General features: G+C 38.8%; 1 protein-coding gene across 1 annotated transcript in view; it reads left to right on the top strand.

The window, feature by feature from the left end:
- Positions 1-23,980, top strand: part of LOC114618922 (zona pellucida sperm-binding protein 3 receptor-like) — a 46,694-nt gene that overhangs the window by 5,714 nt on the left and 17,000 nt on the right. The window contains exons 2-7 of the mRNA XM_028764769.1: positions 4,607-4,710; positions 5,596-5,775; positions 8,470-8,569; positions 17,318-17,403; positions 17,562-17,756; positions 19,724-19,906. Coding sequence (XP_028620602.1) covers positions 4,617-4,710; positions 5,596-5,775; positions 8,470-8,569; positions 17,318-17,403; positions 17,562-17,756; positions 19,724-19,906 — 838 coding nt within the window. The 5' untranslated portion in view covers positions 4,607-4,616. The remainder of the gene's footprint in view (positions 1-4,606; positions 4,711-5,595; positions 5,776-8,469; positions 8,570-17,317; positions 17,404-17,561; positions 17,757-19,723; positions 19,907-23,980) is intronic.

Genomic DNA, 23,980 nt, shown 5'->3' with positions numbered 1-23,980 from the left:
TCCACACCTGCCCCCCTATTTCACTCCTCCTCCCTTCTACCTCCCAGGTTCCTCCCTCTATCTGCTTCCTATGACTAGTTTGTTCCTCTTTCTAAGTGTAATTCAAACATCCTCACTTGGGCCTTCCTTCTTGTTTAACTTCGTTGGGTCTGTGGGATGTATCATGGGTATTCTGTGCTTTATGGCTAATATCCACTTATCAGTGAGTACATACCATGCATGTCCTTTTGGGTCTGGATTACCTCACTCAGGATGATATTCTCTAGTTCCATCCATTCAGTTGCAAAATTCATGATGTCTTTTTTTCAACAGCTGAGTAGTATTCCATTGTATAAATGAACCACACTTTTGCATCCATTCTTCTGTTAAATTCATTTGGTTTGTAACATCTGTTATTTCCATTGTTTCTCTGTTTAAATTTTTATTTCAATGAGCTATTCATTGGTGAGAGTAGGGTATTGAAGTCCCCACTATTATTGTATGGGGTTCAATATGTGATTTCAGCTTTAATAAAGTGTCTTTTATGAATTCAGGTGCCCTTGTGTTTGGGGCATAGATGTTTCAAACTGAGACATAATATTGGTAGGTTTTTCCTTTGTGTATGAAATGTCCCTTCCTCATCTCTTGATAACTTTTGGTTGAAAGTCTATTTATTAGATATTAGAATGACTACTTCAGCTTATTTCTTGATTCTGTTTGCTTATAATTTCTTTCTCTAGACCTTTACTCTTAGGTAGTATCTATTTTTGTTGCTGAGTTGTGTTTCTTGTGTGCAGCAGAATGATGGATTCTGTTTATGTATCCAGTCTGTTAGCCTGTGTCTTTTTCTTAGTGTTTTGAGACCATTGATGTTGAGAGATATTAATGACCAATGATTGTTAGTTCCTGTTATTTTAATGTTTGATCTCTCTCTCTCTCTCTCTCTCTCTCTCTCTCTCTCTCTCTCTCTCTTCCCCTCCTTCCCTCCCTCCCTCTCTCTGTATGTTTTTTCTTCTTTCGGTTTTTCTGTGATATGATTAATTTCTTGTATTTTCTTGAGTGTAATTACACTCTTTATATTGAAAATTTCCTTCTAGTATCCTCTGTAGGATTTGATTAGTAGAAAGATACTGTTTAAATTTGGTTTTGTCATGGAATATATTGGTTTCTCCATCTATGGTGATTCAAAGTTTTGCTGGGTATAATAGTCTGGATGACATCTGTGGTTCTTTAGGGTTTGCAAGACATCTATCTAGGACCTTCTGGCTTTTTAGAGTCTCTGTTGAGCAGTCAGGTATAATTTGATGTCTACTTTTATATGTTACTTGGCCCTTTTCCCTTGCAGCTTTAAATACACCCAAGAGGAGTAGACGGCAGGAAATAATCAAACTCAGGGCTGAAATCAACCAAATATAAACAGAAAGAAAAATACAAAATATCAACAAAACCAGGACCTAGTTCTTTGAGAAAATCAACAAGATAGATAAACCCTTAGCCAGATTAACCAGAGGGCACAGAGACAGTATCCAAATTAATAAAATCAGAACTAAAAAGGGAGACATAACAACAGAAACTGAGGAAATTAAAAGGTCATCAGATCCTACTACAAAGGCCTATACTCAACAAAACTGGAAAACCTGGATGAAATGGACAACTTCCTAGACAGATACTAGGTACCAAAGTTAAATCAGGAGCAAATAAACCATCTAAACAGTTCCATAACCCCTAAGGAAATAGCAGCAATCATTAAAAGTCTCCCCGCCAAAAAAAGCTGAGGTCCAGATGGTTTTAGTGCAGAATTCTATCAGACCCTCAAGGAAGACCTAATACCAATTCTCTTCAAACTATTCCACAAAATAGAAACAGAAGGAACACTACCCAATTCATTCTATGAAGCTACAATTACACTCATACCCAAATCTCACAAAGACCCAACAAAGAAAGAGAACTTCAGACCAATCTCTCTTATGAACATCGATGCAAAAATACTCAATAAAATTCTAGCAAACTGAATTCAAGAACACATCAAAACAATCATCCATCATGATCAAGTAGGTTTTATCCCAGGAATGCAGGGATGGTTCAATATTCAGAAAGCCATCAATGTAATCCACTATATAAACAAACTCAAAGAAAAAAACCACATGATCATCTCACTAGATGCTGAGAAAACATTTGACAAAATTCATCATCCCTTCACGATAAAAGTCTTGGAAAGATCAGGAATTCAAGGCCCCTACCTAAACATAGTAAAAGCAATATACAGCAAACCAGGAGCTAACATCAAACTAAATGGAGAGAAACTTGAAGCAATCCCACTAAGATCAGGGACTAGACAAGGCTGCCTACTCTCTCCCTACCTACTCAATATAGTACTGGAAGTTCTAGCCAGAGCAATTAGACAACAAAAAGAAGTCAAAGGGATACAAATAGGAAAGGAAGAAGTGAAAATATCACTATTTGCAGATGATATGATAGTATAGTTAAGTGACCCCAAAACTTCCACCAGAGAACTTCTAAACCTGATAAATATTCTTTCTTTGCTCTGTACATTTTTTGATTATTATGAAGCTGGAGGATTTTTTTTCTAGTTCAATCTATTTGATCTTCTGTAGGCTTCTTGTATGTGTATAGGCATCTCTTTCTTTATGTTAGGGAAATTTTCTTCTATGATTTTGTTGAAGATGTTTTCTGGTCCTTTAAACTAGGAATCTTCATCCTCTTCTGTTCCTATTATTCTATTTGGTCTTTTCACAGTGTCCCAAATTTCCTGGGTGTGTTGAGTTAGCAAGTTTTTATACTTGGCATTTTCCTTGACCAATGTTATGAATTTCTTTCATCATATCTTCTATTCCTAAGATTCTCTCTTTCATCTCTTCGTTGGTGATGCTTATGTCTATAGTTCCTTTTCTTTTTCCTAGGTTTTCCATCTCCAGGGTTGCCTCCAATTGTGATCTCTTAATTGCTTCTATTTCCATTTTTTACGTCTTGGACTGTTTTGTTCATTTCCTTTCCCTGTTTGATTGTATTTTTCTGTATTTCTTTAAGAGATTTATTTGTTTACTCTTTAAGGGCTTCCACCTGTTTGTTTTTTCCCTGTATTTCTTTTTTTCTTTCTTTTTTAAAAAAGACTTATTTATTTATTTCATGTATGTAAGTACACTGTCGCTGTCTTCAGACACACCAGAAGAGGGCATCAGATCCCCATTACAGATGGTTGTGAGCCACCATGTGGTTGCTGGGAATTGAACTCAGGACTTCTGGAAGAGCAGTCAGTGCTCTTAACTACTGAGCCATCTCTCCAGCCCTTTTCCTGTATTTCTTTAAGGGAATTATTTATATCCTCTTTAAAGGCCTCTATCGTCTTCATGAGATAGGGCTTAAGGTCACAGTTTTGCCCTTCAGGTGTGTGAGGATATCTAGGGCTTGCTGGAGTAGAAGAGCTGGGTTCTGATATTTGCTTCTGTTGATTAGGTTGTTCTGCTTGCCTTTTGCCAACTTGTTGTCTTTGGTGTTGGCTGACATTGGGTGTCTCTGGGTGTCCTGCATTGGAGCAGGCCTCCTAGGAGGAAGGTGGAGCTATGGGGTGGGGCGTGGGGAGCCAGTCTGCGACTGCAGGTGTAAGTTCAAACTGGAAGGAAGTTGGAGCTCTGACAGGGAGAGGCAGAGCTCATGACTACTGGGCTTACTAGGATACCAGCAGGTTAGGAGATTGGCTCAGAAGAGATTCTCACCTGAATGTCTCTCAGGTTAGAGCAGACCTACTGGTAAGGAGACAGAATTGTAGAGTGGTACCACTCTCATATTTCTTTGTGGTGCATTGTATAAACATCTATCCATGAGAATTATATTGAATCACCATTATGTGAGGCTGAGATGTGCCTGTATATCAGGTAGTTTTCGTTTATTAACCTGGGTGTGTTGATGCTCACTGCATGTTTGCTTTAAATAAACCTCCATGTCAACCCCCTTCTCTGATACTACTATCTTATGAAATCACATGCTATCTTAGAAAATCACAATAATCATCTCACTCAAAACCAACAAACAGGTGGCTCTCTCCATTCCCTGAGGACAAACTTCTAATCTTGTTACTGAACATCCAATCAAATCTACTTCTAGTCCGCCTCTAACCAATCACCTTCCTATTAAAATTCATACCTTCTAAACCAATCAAAGTCATGACTAGAGATGACTCTTATTTCTCACTGTTAATGTTGCATCTACACTTGATTTTCATTTTTAATATAAATTATTCTGTACCTACCACTTCAGAATTGACCGCAACACTTACTACATAGGAAGCCACTTCTAGAAAGTCTCCTATCTCTCCACATGGAATTAACTGGTCTTCTGAGTAAGTCCCTGGGGTATGTTTTGCCAAAAGAACCTATCATGTGTTGTAGCCATTTGCATTTAATATATTTTCTTACACACCTAATTATAATCCCTTTGCAGACAGTTCCTATGGTTTTTTGTTTGTTTGTCTTGTTTTGTTTTTTTGTTTGTTTGTTTTGCACAAGACCAATGACTATTGTTTTCCTGGTAGAAACATATTGGAAAGGCGCCAGATCATGTACTCTCCAAGAGCTTCAGATGCACTCACCAAGAGCTCCGTCCTCCATAGAAAGTGGAGGATGATAGTCTGGTCCTTTCTAGAGGTGTGGAAAACCTCTCATTCAACTCTGTTCCAAATGACCTTGGCCACTGTTCTAATGGCTTTTGTTCTTGGTAAGTACTTGGGGGAAGACAAGCCATATGTCACCATACCATGAGTTCATCACATGCCTGCTTTGAACAATGTCCAGTGTATATCCGTTTTTACATTGTGGAATATATTAAATGGCTTGAGATTTAGGAAAATTTGCTGTACTTCTGACTAAAGATGATTTGTAGAGATTTTTGATATTCTTTTAGAATCTCCTCTGCAGGAATTTGCAAATAATCTAAATTCAGAGGAACTCTGACCAGGAATAAATATGTGTTATCTGTCTGTCTGACCATGAAAACCCCCCATTGTTTAAGTGATTATGTAGAATAGATACAAATAGTGCCACTGGACTATGTGGAAGATTATTTAGTTCTTTAATTATTACTAAGGAAGTAAGATTAAGTTTTTTCCCCCAAAGAATTCAATGCAGTACCAACATTGTGATGATTTTGAAAGCTCTTTTAAAACAAAGTATACAAATTTCAAATGCTCCAAGTGAACATCAATGAAATGCTTTCTTTCCATCCTGTCTTCTGAGACAGATAGTCTTACATAATGAAATATGTTTTTACAAAGGCAAAAAATATTATTTGGCATGATGTATGACAATATTTCATGTAGGCAGATGTGATGAATGATAAACTAATGAAACTGACATATATTACTGACTAGGGAAAGGAAGGTGAAATTTCTATGGCCACTGTTGTTGTTGTTATCATTATCATCATCATTATTGCCAGAATACATACATTAATGATCATCTATTGTGTTCATTGAGATTTGATGTAGTGAGAGTCAGGATGGAAAAGATGCATGCTCTTTGCTCTGTAAACCTTACTACTCAAATGTTGAGATTCTATCTCTCAAGGTACAGCTTGTGGTGTTCCTTGTAATTTGTTATCCAGGTGATTGTGGACCTCCACCCAGTTTACCGTTTGCTTCTCCAATCAGCCAGTTGTATGAGACAACCTTCCCAACTGGAAGTGTCCTGAAATATACCTGCCATCATGGCTTCAAGAGAGTCAATTCAAGCCATCTTAGTTGCGATGAGAATGGTTCATGGGTCTATAGTACATTTTGTGTCAGTGAGTATCAACATGCATTCTCTTCTGTAATTTTTCTTCTTAGAAAATTCTCATAGAAATGTAATAAATTACTCAAGTCTAAAGAAAACATTTGAATAATTTTGCATTTAAAATTAATATTACCTGAGGCTGGAGAGATGGCTCAGCAGTTGAAAGAACCAGAATTGAATCCTAGAACCAGTCTATGTGTTCAGTCAATGCCTGTGTGTGTGTGTATATCTGTGTGTATTTACAGAAATTAATAAAACAAATGTTTTAAAAGTTTAACACTAACTATAATATTTGGAAAAAGATAGTCAGTAATGTACCATATCTTATTCTTGTACCAGTGAGGATTTAAATTTTATTTTCTATTTTCTTCTGTCTGTATAAAGTTCACCAGTGTGTTATGTCTCATATCATATTATGGTTTAATCAACTAAATGAAACTGAGTACAGGCTTTTTTTTTTCTTTTTAAAGTATTTCACAAAAATTGGTAAAGCATTTACTTTTGTTTTTCCTCAAAATAACAATTCAATGAGTCAGGAAAAAATTTAAGTATACCAACAGAGCTATCTAAAAACAGGAGTTGAAATTAACTAAGTGGGCTTTTAAATTTATTTTTATTCTTTAAATTTTGTACAGAGATTCACAATATCTCAGTCACATCTGCCCAGTCCCTCCCTCCAATGCCTTTCCCCTACACAGTCCTCTCTTAACTTCATGTCTTCTTTTCATTTTCTGTAACTCATGGAGTCCAGTTACTGCTATCTGTGTGTGTATGTGTTTGGGGCCATGGACTGGGGCATGAGAACTTATCTGTTGACACCACCCAAAGAAAAATGATTTTCCCTTTCTCAGTAGCCATCAACTGCCTCAGCTAAGACGAAGAGTAGAGAGTGCCTCTCCAGCTCTATACTGGAATTTTTAATTGTCTTAGTCTCATAAAAACAGCCATAGCTGTTCTGAGTCCATGTGCGACAGCCATGTGTGTGCGACAGCCATCATGTCCAGAGGAGAGAATTTCCCAGCCCTTGTCCCTGTCCTCAAGTTCTGATATTCTTTCTTCCCTTTCTTTCCTGATGTTCCCTAAGCCTTGAGGGGTCTGGGTTGACGTAAATGATCCATCCAGCACTGAGCACCCACACTCACTATTCTCAGCCCTTTGAACAGTTATGAATCTCTGAATTGACCACTATCCTCTACACTAAGGAGCTCCTATGACCAAGTTCAGGAATAGCTCAGGTTTATGGGTATAAACAGCAGTATTTAGAAAGCAGTTTGACAACATGACCAAAAAACAATAGTAGGTTTTACCTTAGGGCCTATGGTCTCCCTAGTCATAGACTTTTGACCAGGTTTAGAGTACCAGGAATGAATTCTCTTCTGGGAAACAGGCCTCAGATTTACTTTATCTAGATCACTCCGTAGAAGTCATGCTATTATTGTACCAGTGGCTAAGCCTTGCCTCACAGCTCAGTGCTACTGCATGTAGGGCTCAGTACTGGGTAAGACCATCGATCTCTTTTCTCTCCCAGTAGCCTGTATAGCACATCTGACATCATGAAAGCTAGCCAGCATCAAGTTTCCTTATTTGTTTGAGACTGATTTGTTTTATATCCTGTAGCCAATGTGTGTAGTGTCTTTAGCAATAAGTTCTTACCAACTATGGTGATGGGTAACCAAGAGCAATAGTAATAGTCTATTTTGTGTGGCTCTGACCAACAACTCCCCTGAGCTTGGAATTGAAATGTTCACTTAATAACTCATGTGTTCTGGGAGCAGCATTGTCCATCCATTTGGGGTAATTCTGTTCACATGACTTTAAAAATTACATTCTCTTACAAACTAGTGGGATGCTGTAAGAGTTCTCCATACATCCTTAGCTATGGTTAGCCGATTCCTTATCCCTTCTTTCCCTACCCACTTGTCACTATGCCCACTTAAACCTTTAGCTCCCAGCATACCTGTTCTTGCTTTTCACACATGGTGTTCTATTTTTTTTAATTATATTTTTATTTGAGTTGAAGATCACAGGTCCACATTCTTCATGCACACGTCCCTTTGGTTAAACTCCTCCCTTTTCCTGCTCCCATCACTCACTCAGAACTTGAACCTTTCTGTTCCTGTTGTCTCCCCCTTTCTTTCATCACCTATCTTCTACTACCATCCTTCCTAAATGCATTCCCCAGTGGCCTGTTTCTAGTTTCCTGGCTTCCACATGTACTTCAGACTAAAGAGACATGGCAGAAGATTTGAAGCTTGCATCCACATCTGAGAGAAGACATGCATTGTTTGTCTTTGGGAGGCTGGCCCAAGTGACTTCACTCGGGATAATTTTTCCCAGTTCCATCCATTGAACCACGAATGCCATGACTTCATTTCCCCCCTACAGCTGAGTAATATTTCTTGGTGTATATGTACCACACTTCCATTATCTTCTCACCATTTGATGGACATCTAGGTTGATTCTGTTTCCTTGCTCCTGTGAATGAGTGGCCATGGATGTGGTTATGCAAGTATTGCTGTAGTTAGGTAGGAAATGCTTTGGACGGATGCCTAGGAGCAGCATGGCTGAGTCATTTGCTCATCTTATTTCTAGTTCTTTGAGAAAATCCAACCCTGATTTCCAAAATTAAGCATTTCCCTCCCTTAATTTTACATCTTGTGAGTATTTCAAACCACTAATCATCATCGGTTTAATTTTCCTCCAGGGAGACGATGCAAAAACCCAGGCGAGCTGGTCAATGGGAAAGTAGAAATTCCATCTGACCTTTTGGTAGGCTCAAGCATAGAGTTCAGCTGCTCAAAGGGGTAAGTGAGAACAAGGCAAGTTGGAAGAAATGATTTTCTTTTCATCAGTTTTATAGGGAGCTGACACATTCATGCTTTAAAGAGTAAAGCTGTGCGTCACTTTAAACAACTTGAAAAGTTCTTGCTTCTACTCAGTCCCGTTTCTCCATTCTTCTTTGTGTTTTGACAAGAAATAACTTTGGCTAGTTTATGAGTGTCTTTTCAGCATTTATTATGTAAAGACAACTGAGAAAAATACTTTTACTAATGTTTTACCACTTTTATACATAGTTATCTGACTTTTACACATTACTTTAAACTTTGATGTTTTTTTTCCCCTCTCAACTGCATTGCTTTGTGCTCAACGGGGTTTTTGTTACCCTAATCTATATTTTCATGTGCAATGTATTTGGCGATGAGGCCTTTTGGATATAGGTTCCACCACCCAACATCCCAAAAGAAGAATTTATTTCCTCTGCATCATTCTGCCACCTGGTCAACAACTACTGAGATACCCTAGGATCAAAGCTTCTAGCCTCCAGAGCTGGGCAAATGAAGCTTTTGTTAAAGAGCATATCCTGAAGATGAACACATACCCCAGATCCTTGATCCTTCTGTTCCACTGTCTGCATTCCAATTATGTATTATGTGTATGTGTGTGTGGGGGGGGTGAGTGGGTGAGTATTGAATTAGTTTCCCACTGTTGTGACAAATAGCTGTGATTAATAGCTTACAAGGAGGAAAGATTCATTTTGACCCCTAACTTTTGAGACATCAGTTTAGACTATCTAGGCACCATAACCGTGGTGTGCTAACAGTGTAAAGCAAAACTGTGCACACTGTGGTATCTTGGAAGCAAAAAGAGTAAAAAGGAGCTAGATGTTAATGTATCCTTCAAGGGCACGGCGTCATGGACCTTCCACTAGGCTCAGATTCTAAATTTCCCATCTCCTTCAGTACCTCTACCAGCTCGGGACCACACCTTCAATACCTGAGGCTCTGGGAAATATCCCATAAGCCTACTACAGCAGTTTTTCAAAGTATACCAGAGCTTATCACTATTCAATGATTCCTGAGAACAAACTTCTATATGTTCCTAATCTCGGGTTATGACATACAATCCTCTGATTTATTGTTTTCTAAATGCGAATAACATATAAATACATACTTCTAAAGGTTATATCTCGAAGAGTGAGATGGTTATTCTTCACCAGCAGTTCTCAGCCTGTGGATCAAGACTCCGTGAGCCAGCTTTTCACAGGGGTCGCCTAAGACCATTGGAAAACATATTTACATTATGCTTCATACCAGTAGAAAAATTACAATTATGGAGTAGCAGTGAAAACAATTTAATAGTTCTTGGTCACATCATGATTGTTAACCCTTTGTCTTCAACACTCACCCTTCCCTCCCCTCTTCCTGACCTTTGCCATCTTCTCTGTGTCTACAAGTTTATCATTTCAAGAATGTTCTATGCATGGAATCACAGAGTATGTAACATTTTGAGACTGCTTTTGATATGTAGAATAATTGTCTGGACATCCCACAAAGTAACGTACATCTGTAATTTTCCCTGTCGTACTGCTGAGGCAGGATTTTACAGTGTAGAACGTGCTTCACTATTTGACCATTGATGGGCACTTGAGTTGCATTCTCTCATCTTCAATGAAGAAAGCTTTGTAACTATTTGTGCATAGATTTGGGAGAGAGGTGTTGAACTTGGATTATTCCATCTCTTGACTCTGATTAATAGGCTGACAATTTAATGTTTAACTTTTAAAAGAACTTGCCCACTTTCTGAAGTAAATGTGCCATTTTACATTTCTACCTGAAAAGGAATGAGTTACCTTTATTATCCACACCAACATTTAGTGTTGCTGGGGTATTTATTTGTCACAGTGTTACAATGTTACAATACTACATGACACCAGGCTTTAAACCTGACTTTCTGTAAGAGGTAGTGATCTTGAACCTGTTTTCCTTTGCTACCTCCTGTGAGAATACTTCAGCAAATCCCTTCCTAATGTGATTATTTGATGCTTTTCTTTTATGCTTAGAATTCTTTGCATATCCTAGATTCTAATCCATCACAGAATATGTGAAATGCAAAGTTTCCTTCCATGCTGCAACTTTTTTTCATCCTCATCACAAGATTCTTTTTTTTTTTTTACAAAGAGCAGGATTTTAATTTTGGTGAGATCTAGTTCAGCAATACAGCAATATTTCTTTTATGAAATACGGTTTTGGTGTCAATTATGAATTCTCCCTGTAGATCTGAAGGTCCTAAGGCATAAGCTGCCAGTCTCTTGAGCCATACTGAGAACCCTACACAGGAAACCACAAGTATTTCTGGCACCATGTGGACAAAACTTATCATGTACGGCAGGGAGCTGTCACCACGCCCAGGGCTGCAGAACAGAGCTCTGGTGCACCACCTTCTGGGTCCAAAGGTGTACTTGTGGCTTTCTCTAGGTGTTTCTTGTTCATTCTAAACATCTTATAGGTTTGTATTATATGTTTAAGTTTATGATGATAATTTTTGGAGAAGTTGGTATTCTGAAGTCCCCCTTCCCAAAAGTCTTGTATTTCATTATGATGTTTTCATGCACATTTGTACCTATATCTTTTTCTAATATGTCTCTAGGACCAATATATTAGACGGAGAGAACATAGTGCTGCGTGACTCTCCCCACCCCAAATAAATAAAATATAACAAAAATGCTTTCAAAAAGTCAACATTTATTATATTAATGTAAGATAAAGCCTTTTAAAATAACATCTTAACTTTCAAATATATTTGGAACTACTTTAAGGCTTTTTATTCAACAATTTTAGTCTGTTTAAATATTCACACACTAAGTTCATTGCTTTTTATTTTATTTTTTAAAGATTTATTTATTTATTTTATGTATATGAGTACACTGTAGCTGTCTTCAGACAAACCAGAAGAGAGCATTGGATCCCACTTATAGATGGTTGTGAGCCATCATGTGGTTGCTGGGAGTTGAACTCGGGACTGCTGGAAGAGCAGTCAGTGCTTTTAACCTCTGAGCCATCTTTCCAGACCTTATTTTATTTTATATTTTCATAATTTGGTTTTCATACCCACTTCCTCTTCCTCCTTATTCTCATACCCATCCTTCTACTATCTCTCTCTCTCTCTCTCTCTCTCTCTCTCTCTCTCTATATATATATATATATATATATATATATATATATATATATTCAAAACATAAACAAAAACATGGGATATCTGAGGCTAGCTTATATTGCCTAACATAATGCTCTTCATTTCAATCTAGTCTCCTGCAAACGAGAATAATCCCATCCTTAGGGCTGAATAAAACTCCACTGTTTGTACACACACACCATGCTTTCTTTATCCACTCATTTGTTGATGGCCATATAAACTGATTTTATGTCCTGGATATTGAAATAGTGTAGAAAAGACAAGGACTGCACCGTGTTTCTGTAGTGCTGACTTGGAGTTCTTCAGAATATGCAGAAGGAATAGCTGTGCCATGGAATTGTTCTAGTTTTAATTTTTGAGGAACTCCTTCCCTTGAGCTACTCTTACACAGCATCTGAGCTAGTTGGCACTCTGTCACCAGGAGAGTCTGAATTCCTGTTTCCCTACATCCTTGCTATTACTTGTTGGTTTTCTTGATAATAAGCTCTCTGACTGGGATGAGATGGAATCTTACTGTAGTTTGAATCTGTATTTCACTGATGGTTAAGGATGCTGAACATTCTTTTTCATAGCTATTTGTCATTTGTACTTCATCCTTTGAAGACTAGTTCTCTTGCCCATTTATAGATATGAATCCCTTATTGGATGCACAATTGCCCAAGAGTATCTCCTATTCTATCTCTTTAGTCTACTGATTTTTGCTATACAGAAGATCTTTAGCATCATGGAATCCCATTTGTCAATTCATGGGATTGTTTTCTGAGCCACTAGAGTCATTTTGCAGAAAGTCTTCGTGTACTCTCATGTCTTTAAGTGTGTTTTACCTGTTTGTCCTGGCAGTTTAAAGTTTGTAGGTCTTCCAATTCTTGAATTTCATAGTGTGAGCAAGGATCTAGTTTGTTCTGCAAATCAGTACTCAATTTCTCTAGTGCCTTTGTTGAAGATCCTGTCTTTTCTCCAATGCATGGTTTTGTTTGTTTGTTTGTTTTCCTTTTTGTTTTTAATTCTGTCAAACACTGAGCAGCTGAGGCTGTGTAAGTTTTATGTCTGTGGTTCAGTCTGGCTGTCTTGTTACATCTCTGAGGTCAGTTATTGTGGCATCCCTAGCAATGCTTAGGGTTGCTTTGTTTCTGTGATGAATAGTGCTTTTTTTTTTAAATGAGGATTGTATTATACTTAGTTACCTTTTTATTGCTGTGATAAGATGCCATGACCAAGACAACTTAAAGAAGAGCTTATTGTGGTCTTACAGTTTCAGATGACGAGTCCTTGTCCATCATGATAGAGAGTATGACAGTAGGCAGGCAGGCATAGTATTCTCTCTCTTTCCTCTTCTGGTCCTGCCTCATACCCCAAGCCTGGAAACTGAAACTCTGCCAACTCTCTTTTGACCAGGTATAGGCAGTAGGCACCTTTATTCAACCAATAGCTTTAAATTACGGAGCAAAGTTACATAGACACTTGGTGTACATAAGGATTTCCTCATTCCTGGGGCAACTAGCATTACAATACATAGCAACAGACCAAATCTCGACAACTTCCCTTTTTTGTTTAAATAAAAAGCCCCTTTCTCTTAATATAATAAACACCATGTAGTGTTATTAGGTAAGAGTTTCATTATAATATCTAGTCTATTTATATTTGGCAACTTAAAGTATTTTATCTATCCTATCTTGGTAAGTTCAAAGTTTTGTATCTAAATCATTTTCTATCTGTCTTAGTTAGGGTTTTACTGCTGTGAACAGACACCATGATCAAGGCAAATCATATAAAGGACAATATATATTTGGGGCTAGCTTACAGGTTCAGAGGTTCAGTTCATTATCATCAAGGCAGGAACATGGCAACATCCAGCAGGTATGGTGCAGGAGGAGCTGAGAGTTCTACATCTTCATGTGAAGGCTTCTAGTAGAAGACTGACTTCCAGGAATCTAGGATGAGGGTCTTAAAGTCCACACCCACAGTGACACACCTAGTCTAACAAGGCCACACCTCCAAATAGTGCCACTCCCTGGGCCAAGTATATTCAAACCATGACACTATCCTACTTGTATTAAAAATCTAAAAAATCTTTTAGACCTAGAACATCTTCTTAAATCATAAACAACTTAAGCTTATAGTAAGACTATGACTATCTAGTCTTCAACCCCATCAGAGACCTGAGGCGGAATAAATATTACCTGAATATACAGGAAGCACATATATGAAGCTTCCCAAGATTTCAGAAAGATAGAGACTGTTGACTGTCTGGACAGTCCCCAATATTTTCTATAACATTGAAGCATGTATCTTCAGCTTTCTGGCTCAGAATATCTGACAGACCTTATATGAAGCAGGAATTATGAAGAACCTGCTTTGCCTCATCTTGGCAGAGCTTGGTAATCAAATTCCCTGTGCCTATTTGTCATATTTTGGACAACATTCTGTCTACAGATGAGGTCAGGGAATTTTATTTACTCATTGGTTAGCTTGCCACAATTGAAGCAATTCCATATGGAGGTTTTTGATGCTCATCATTTTCTTCTAAATTGAATGAGGTACTACAACCAGACCTTGGGGGCCAGTATTTGGTATTATAATACATAGCAAAAAAACAAACCTCAATAGCATGCACCACCACTGCCCAGTTCTCAGTGTAATTTTAGTTTGTATTTCTCTGATTGCTAATGTTGTTGGACATTTTTGAACATGTTTATTGGCCTGGCTTCCTTTCTTATAGACTTCTTGGTTTAAGGCTTCATCTTCATAAATCATGATTATTTCCTCATGTAGGTATACAAATAACTGGCTGTGCCATGCGAATATGAGGGGTAGGCCATGCATTCAATTTATAATAATCTAATATAGAATTTACTTTCCTACATTTAAACCTTGCTTTCATTCTTAAAGTAAACCCATTTGATTATAGTATACTTTTCTTTCAAAGCCTTTTTCCATTCTGATGGATAACATTTTATTCACAAACTTTTCACTGATATTCATGGTAAATGGACATTTCAATGTTGTGAAAGGTGTAGGATTTTTCAAGAGCAAACATATGATAATAAGTATAAAGCAAATGGTTTATAACTGTATGCCAAGCTTTAAAACCAGAAAATTCAAATCAGATAAAAAACAGTTTACATTAGTGATATATCGTGGTCACGTATTACAAAGTACTTAAACTCCAGTGAGCCAACACTCCGTTATGTACTGATATGTAACTTGTTACAAAACAAATCTACATAATAGAAGTATTAAGATTCTAGGTGCAGGACATATAAACACTATCAAGAGCCTAGCCTTCAGCTTGAGCAGCAGCCTGGTCGCTGCTGTCCCCATGGACAACTTCATGAGCATCTGGGAACATGTGATCCTGCATAAAGGTAGAAGGCTCCTCAGGCAAGCTCATAACATGCATGCCTTTCAGATGGGCAATAGCCTGAGCATGCTTGTAATGGCCTGCAACTGCTTTGGATAGTTCAACACTCACAAGAAAATTATGAACGCTATGTTTTTATCAAAGTGGCTGAGTGGCAAGGTGGCAAGGACAAAGACCTCTCTGCCCGCAGCCCAGACCATATTGAGAATGGATCACTACTTGCAAAAGATTTCCCCTCTCCTACCCCCTCCAGGGCACTTGTCTTGTTCTGCTCTGCATAAACCAGGTGTACAGGATACCTGGTAAGAACCAGGGTGCTCCTAAAGAAAACATCAAGGTCTCTGAGAATCTACCCTGCCTCACATACACATTCCTTCCTGTAGCTCCTGTCCTCCTCCCAGAGGGTCAGCCTGAGCAGTTGTAGAGTTTTTTGAAGTAAGACAGCATAGTGTCATCTGGACAGGGAGGCAGGATGGAACTCAGGAAAGCAGAGGGTAATCTGCTAGGATTTCCTCCTTGCAATGACAGAGTTAGGGTTTTAAGCAGCAAGAACAATAATGGTTATAATGGAACCACTTTGGTAGAGGGACCTTTCTTGTTTTATGTTTTATGTTTGACTCAAATCACTAGACTTGTGTGGAGTGCCATTTCTCAGATGATACAGGGGAAATTAGGATAGCTTCTTGGGGAATTTAAGTCCCTCTAAGAAGAATTTAAGAGTGGACTCAACTGGAAGCTCGAAGACAGCTTTATTACAGTTTAAGGGGAAAACCCACAGAGGCAAATAAGCTATACATATCAGCAAAACCCAGAGGAGGGAGAGAGAGATGACACTGTTTAAGCCTGAGTGGAGGTCAGACACACCACAAACAAATAGCCACTTGTGAGTAGAGGAGCTTTAGAGAAAGTGTATGGAAGTCCAAAATATCAGGGATGCCCCAAAACGCCAATGAAGCCATGCTTAAAGCACAGATTGAAAGAAAAGTTAGCCCTTTCTGAGAAATTCAGACAAGTGGACAGGCTTACAAACTTGCATGGTTGTGTTCTGTAAGAGGCTGTGCAAGTGGCGGGAATTCTGGGAAGGAAAAGCAGTATATCTCTAAATGGCTAAGCATTCTGCCCACTTCTTTAGCATGGCTTAAGATGAGCCCTCCTTCCTAGATGTATTCTGTTGGTCTGGTGCCTGACCTGTCCCATCTGGAATGGTTGGTCTTTCCTCTGGCTAGAGATTCCATTTTCTTGACCAGAAGTTTTTTTCCTTATGAGCCTCTGTTACCATTCTGGGAAGTGACACCTTGTTATCCACCGCATAGATACCATAGTTGAGAGTTTGGAATTCATGGAATGTGGAGGTTTTGGTAAGCTATCACACTGGGAGAAGGGCTTCTGGGTTAATCCTGAAATATGTTTATCAAAGTAGGTGGATGGGTTGGCTGAACTTTAGGTTCTTGCATTCATGGTAGGAAAGAATTTTTTTTTTATTAGCTACAATTATCTTTATGCTTTCTTCAGAAAAGGATGATTATGATGGGGTTGTCAAGTGGGGTTGCATGTATTAGGCCCTGAATTTCACTTTCAGCACAACAATAAATAAATAATAAAGAAAAGAAGGAAGGAAGGAAGCAACAAAGAAAGGAAGAGAAGTAGGAAGGAAGGAAGAAAAAGGAAGAAAGAACAAAACAGAAGCCACAAGACAGATAAGGAGAGTTTTGAATTTCGTATGCAGGGTTTCTTGGTGATTTTGCTCCTGCCTTTCACTGCAGTGTAATGAAACCATGAAGGAATGAGAACCATGTACACATACATATCAAACTATGATTTGAGGACCAAGTAAGTTCTAATATGTGGAAGATTTTTCAAATATTTGTTTTGAGAGAAGAGTTACATTGTTTCTAAGAGTCTAGTAAGTTGCATTGAGTTTAAAAATAATTATAGCTTTAGAATTATATGTGTTCTTTTTGCTGCTTGCATTATACAACACTTAGAAAACTTAATGAATTGTTATAAATGGAAGAAAGAAGTTTTAGGATGAGAAAGTGAGCTCCTGGTTGATATGATGAAATTGAAGTTGGCTCTAATGGTAATTAGTGGTCACTAGAACATCCATTGTTGTATTTTAAAATGATGACTAGTATTATATTCATTCAAAATTTGTGTCCAATTGCTGTTAGAGTAAACTATAGTAAGATCCCACACAAACTCTTGACCTGTCTTTTAGCTATCTTCTGATTGGCTCAACAACTAGTCGGTGTGAGGTCCAAGGTAAAGGAGTTGCCTGGAGTGATTCTCTCCCAGAATGTGTAAGTAAGTAAAGATTCCTTCCGACATGATAATATGACGCTTAGTCCTTATTATATACTATTTGTGTTTCTATTGCCTCCTGGACCCTTCATTTGATAGAATTTTAGATTTACAATGACACCCTTCCTGATTACTCTTTTCTCTCCCTTTACTCATCAAAGTTGCCACGTGTGAACCCCCTCCAGCCATCAGCAATGGGAAGCACAGTGGTCGAGATGAAGACCTGTACACATTTGGCTCCATAGTTGTCTACAGTTGTGATCCCAGCTTCACACTCCTTGGCAATGCCTCCATTGTCTGCACTGTGGTGAACAAAACAGTAGGTGTTTGGAGACCACACCCTCCCGCCTGTGAGAGTAAGTCACAGGGGTGAAATCTGCTTGAAATTGTTCTCATTTATTTATAGGTATAAGCTGCATGCCACTGGGGGTAGTGGCAGTAGTTAAATACACACTAATGGTTGCAATAATGAAGTAATTCATTTGTTCAACCATCAAGTTATAGTCATTGGAATGGTATAGACTATGAGATAATAATCTATATTACACTCCTGTCATTTTATAGGGAAAGCTTTCTGAAAGATCTTTCTCACTGCATTGTTACCCTGGCGAAACCTCTCATGCAAGTTCACATTTTCATGGTAGGCAGCATTGTTTAGATGATCTTCATGCCTCTCTGGCAAAAATGTCCACAATTGAACACAACAGAAGACTGCAAAAAGAGAGCAGATGGAAGCTGAGGCTGGTAGTATTGTCAGTGTTGGCAAGAGTCCTATGAGGAAGGGCCTAGTGTGTAACAGAGTTGTACAAACAAATGTCTGTTCACCCCAGATGGGCACCAACTGACAGACCAAAATGTGAATTCACCAATGTCTACCTTGGTGAGACCAATGAGCTTATCAGGCATGCTACAGGGTGGTTAGTTACTGAGCACCAGTCAGGAGTTACTTAAAGACTCCAGTGGTTCAATAAGTTCCTCCCCATTCTGCACGGCAACCTCTTGGAAGCTGAGTCATGCAGTACCATTTTCAACTCTTCATGGAAGCTGGATCATGCAATCTTTTTTTTCAATGAATCTTTCACTTCCTATACACTCTAATATTTCCCTAAGGACACATGCACTTGGAGAGGAAACCCAGGAACAACTCCACTGGCAACTCCACTGACAATCTCATGACCCTCTACTTGAGCATATCAGTAATTCTGTCACTTCTCCCACTGTATGGTTTGCTCTGTTGTCATGGCGACCATGGAGTGCAAAGCTCAAAGTGTTATGCTATGCCAATGGCAAAATGTCTCTCTATAATGCACACTCACAAGGTGGAGACACTGAAGGGACAGTTTGAAGTGGGACATCTGTTACCATCATCCAAAGTGAAGGGGCTTCAGCTGTATTCCTGTAGTGGTATGGAGAGGAGTAAGGAGGAATGGTCATCAGGAATGGCAAGATCTGCTTGGGTGGAGACTAGAGCATAGGATGGTGTTTGTTCTCATCTGTGAGGGGCAGGTCTATGATGCTTTCTCATTCCATAACCACCATGTCATCACTATAGGCTGTTGATCTACAACCAAAACCAATCTAGAAATTAGACCACAATATTGGAAGGATTCGAATACATGGAGTTTGGGCTTCAAGATTTAGATGTTGCTAGGCTTGGGTTTTGTTTTGTTGTTGTTGTTATTGTTTTTTTTTAATTGAGAAAGTCAACTTTATCACAATGACTAGCATGATGAGGTCTCAGTTTTTTGAGATGCCTAGAGAATATATCATTTTTCAATGTTTTCCTTGCACATACCTGACATAAACTTACACTGTGAACTGAGTTAAAATGTTATAGGCCAGAGCCACATACTCTTGGGTTATCTTTAGTCGTTTGAAAGTCATCCATTGCCCACCCCTGTGTCTGACCTAGCATCCTTGTGACTATCAGCCTTATTATTTTTAGCAAAGTACTAGCTTTCATCGAGTCAAAATTTAAGAATCTAAAAGTTATAGCAGAGTTTTCCCACTGAAACCCACCTACCCGGGGCCTCCACCAGTACATTTGGTAGACGCTTTAATTTATGATTTTCATTGTTCTGCCACTAATAAGATCTCCTATAACTACTTCCACCACGGAACATGGTATTTGGGGAAACCTGAATCTGTGTTCCCAGGGCACATGGACTCACACTGGGTTCCAGAGAAAAACTGTCTTTAATTCCTTTTAAGATGAGAACTGACTGGGTTAGCCTCTGTTTCTGGAACTGTAACAATCCACCTTGCCACCTCTCGACTGCTGTTTCTCTCTTACTACTTAGATGTCTTTCCTGTGCTTCCTTAGGAATTGTCTGTCATCAGCCACAGATTCCGAAGGGAGACTTGGCCCCTGGATTTCGACAGTTCTATACATACAGAGATGCTCTTGAGATTGGATGCAAGAAGGGGTTTGTCCTTAGAGGCAGCAGTGTGATCCACTGTGAGGCTAATGGCGAGTGGTTTCCTTCTATCCCCACCTGTGAACCCAGTGAGTATGGACTATGAAGGAGCTGCAGTGTCTATCATCTAAGGTTATCCAGAATGTGGGAGGGAGATGTTTATGGGCAGAAGGCTTCTTTAAACTTCATGTTTTCATTTTGTGTGTGCATCTCTCTCTCTCTCTCTCTCTCTCTCTCTCTCACACACACACACACACACACACACACACACACACACACACACACACACACACACCATTGTGTACAAGTGGAAGTCAGAGAACAACTTCCTGGAGTTTGTTTTCTTTTGCTGTGTGGGTCTAGGCAATGGAACTCAGTTTTTCAAGGTTATTAGCAAGTACCTTTACCTACTGAACCATCTCACTGTCTCCCCAAACCCACTTTAATGCAGTATTCACAAAAGTTAAATTTTATTTGGTTTATTACCAACATTTTTGCTAGAAGGAAGATATTTTTATCAGTAATATCTTACTATTATTTGAACTATTTCACTCCAAGATTCTGTTGATAGTATGAATTATATATTTACTATAAAAATCTTCCAATATTTTGGATATTAGCCCTCTATAGGATGTAGGATTGATAAAGATCTTTTCTCAATCTGTTGGTTGCTGTTTTGTCCTATTGACAGTGTCCTTTGCCCTACAGAAACTTTTCAATTTTATGAGGTCTCATTTGTCAACTGTTGATCTTAGAGCATGAGTCATTGGTGTTCTGTTCTGGAAAATTTTCCCTGTGCCCATGTGTTCAAGGCTCTTCCCCACTTTCTCTTCTATTAGATTCAGTGTATCTGGTTTTATGTGGAGGTTCTTAATCCACTTGGACTTGAGCTTTGTACAAGGAGATTAGAATGGATCAATTTGCATTCTCTTCTACATGCTGACCACCAGTTGACTCAGCACCATTTGTTGAAAATGCTGCTTTTCCACTGGATGGTTTTAGCTTCTTTGTCAAAGATCAAGTGATCATAGATGTGTGTGTTCATTTCTGGTTCTTCCATTCTATTCCACTGATCTACTTGCCTGTCTCTGTATCAATACCATGCAGTTTTTTTTCTTTTTTTCACTATTGCTCTGTAGTACAGCTTGAAGTCAGGAATGGTGATTCCCCTAGAAGTTCTTTTATTGTTGAGTTTTTGCTACCCTGGGTTTTTGTTATTCTAAATAAATTTAAGAATTGTTCTTTCTAACTCTATGAAGAATTGAGTTGGAATTTTGATGGAATTGCATTGAATCTGCAGATTGCTTTCAGTAAGATGGCCATTTTTACTATGTTAATCCTGCTGATCCATGAACATGGAGATCTTTCCATCTTCTGAGGTCTTCAATTTCTTTCTTCAGGAACTTGAAGTTCTTGTCATACAGATCTTTCGCTTGCTTGGTTAGAATCACACCAAGATAATTTATATTATTTGTGACTAAAATGAAAGGCGTCATTTCCCTAATTTCCTTCTCAGCCCATTTATCCTTTGAGTAGAGGAAGGTTACTGATTTGTTACAGTTAATTTTATATCCAGCCACTTTGCTGAAGTTGTTTATCAGCTGTAGGTGTTTTCTGGTAGAATTTTTGGGGTCACTTATGTATCTTGACACTGTTGCTGTTGCCAAGAGATGCTTGCTGGCATGAACCTGATTTGGCTATTCCCTGGGAGATTCTGCCATCACCTGACCAACGCAGATGTGGATGCTAGCAGTCAATCATCAGACTGAGTTCAGCAACCTCAGTTGGGGAGCTGGAAGAGTGCAGTTCTTCCTACCCCATAGGAAGAACAATGTTGGCTAGCTGAACCACCCAGTGCTCCCAGGGACTAGACCACCAACCAAGAGTGTACAGGGAGGGTCCATGGCTCCAGATACATATGTAGCAGAGGATGGCCTTTTGTGACATCAATAGGAAGGAAGGCCCATGGTCCTGTGGAGGTTTGATGCCCCAGAGTAGGGGAATGCTGGCACAGTGGAGCGGGAGTGGGTGGGTGGGCAAATGAGAGGAGGGAGAGGGCAGATGGGACGGGGGGGGGGAGTTGTGGAGGGATATCTGGGAAGGAGGATATATTTGATATATAAATGAATGGAATGGTTAATAATAATAAAAAAATGTAGCCCCCTCACTCCCCGCCAAATCTTCCAAGATGATGGGCCAGCATGGTCAATGAGTACGTGTGCTTACCTCTGAGCATGATTACTGGAAGTTGATGCCCAGAATCCACATGACGAAAGGTGTTAATGAAAGAAATAACTCTAATCTCAAAGGAACACAGAAGATGGTTTATTCTGGGGCTGACTATGAGTAACCATGGCCTGAGAACAGAGATTAAGGTTTCCTCAAATCCAGTGGTCCAACAAAGCTACAGCTTCATGAATTTTTTATGAAAACAGAAGGGTATAAATCATGTTAGTGGTTACATCTGGTAGTAAGCTTCCAGCAAAGTATGAAACCTCTGTTACCTACTGTGGATGCTGTAGGATTACTTTGTCAGACCTTCAGTTGCTGTGGAACTAGGGGTCTGTTAAACTGGAGTTGACACATGATTGTACTTCAGAAACCAGCTTTACTAAAAGAAAGGACCTTTAGTAGAGAGAACATTAGAATGAGACAGCATAGTCTATTAAGAGACAAGCAATGTCTCTTAACTGTTCATCCTGAGGAGAGAAAGCTGCCATGAATGAAAGGCAGGGCTGATTTCTCAGGCTGTGAGATCAGGCTTTTTAGAGTGACCAGCCTTCTACAGGAGCAGGCTTTAATATGGCATTTCCAATGTTTTTGTTTAGATTTTTAAAAAAAGGTAGAAGAATGAATTTATAGGTAAAGAAATCAGAGGAGGAGACAGAAAGAATAATGGATACTGACTTTGTGTCAAGCTGACTAGAAACACAGGATAGATAGATAGATAGATAGATAGATAGATAGATAGATAGATGGGTGAGTGGGTGGATGGATGGGTGGATGGGTGGGTAGGTGGGTAGATGGATAGATCCTGTTTTCCTACATCCTGGTTTTGCTTTATTTGGCTTTTTAATAGCATGACCTATTAAAAATATAATTTGCCAGCCTAGAAACAGAGAATTATACTCGAATTACATTTACAGTTCAGAGCTATAGACTTATTAAACAGTTTTGGATCATGTATTATCCTGTTACCAAGAAAGGCAGAAAACTTAGTCTGTTAACCCTTTAGTCACTGGTTACTCTTAATACTCTGGAAACAAGTTTTGTGAATAAAGTCATTATGTTGAAAGGGAAATCCATTGCCTTACATGGATAGTTGGTTTTCAAAACGTCAGAAGTCCACAGAATTGACGTTACAAACATTTCTGCATTAAGGTTCATTTTGAGTAGAGACCTATCTGCTCCTGACAGCTTCCTGTCTTGGATTCTAAGAAGAAATTGAGCGTCTTTGGAGTTACTCCAGTTGTGGTGAGACAGCCACTAGGCAAGAATTGCCTCTTTTCATCTACAGACAAATTACTGTCCTGAAAAGGACACACTTGTAGAATAGTCAACTGATTATATCTGCCAAGACAGAGTAATCAGCCCTTAATAATTCTGCATCACTAGATCTGTCAGATGATCCTGGGCCAGAAGGTTGAAGATCGGATGCTCCAATGTTTTGTAGTATAGGGTTCTGTCCAAGCGTTCAGCGGTCTCTATAAATTGGCTAAGTTTTAGAAGCTATGCTTTGTGCTTCCCATAATTTCAGTTAATTCAGTCATTCTGGATTTCTGATGGGGTTGAAGACTTGTAGTCTTATAGCCAGTCTCAGCTATTTACTTTGAGAGAAAAGACTGGAGAGGATGGTTTTCAGCTGACATTCATTCTAAAGCCAAGAAAAAGCCAGGTTCAGAACTAAGTCTTTTAGTTAGGAGAGATGACAGAGGTTCCAGTTACTCAACAAAATGATGGACTGGGTATTAGGTCTATCTTGTGCTTTACTGATACAAATTGGTATACTTATGCTCTAATTGTATTTTTAGAGAAAAGTTTTATTTTAACAGGAAGGGTGATATGTAGGAGGAGCAATGGTGGAAGGAGTAAGGAGAAGAAGAGGAGAAGTAAGGAGAGGAGGAGGAGCTAGGAGACGAGAGAGAGAGAGAGAGAGAGAGAGA

This window comes from Grammomys surdaster, unplaced genomic scaffold (assembly GCF_004785775.1).
Source record: "Grammomys surdaster isolate TR1022 unplaced genomic scaffold, NIH_TR_1.0 145, whole genome shotgun sequence".
In the NCBI taxonomy this organism is placed as follows: domain Eukaryota; kingdom Metazoa; phylum Chordata; class Mammalia; order Rodentia; family Muridae; genus Grammomys; species Grammomys surdaster.
The sequence above is the reverse complement of the archived record's forward strand: the minus strand, read 5'-3'. Positions and strand labels throughout refer to the sequence as shown.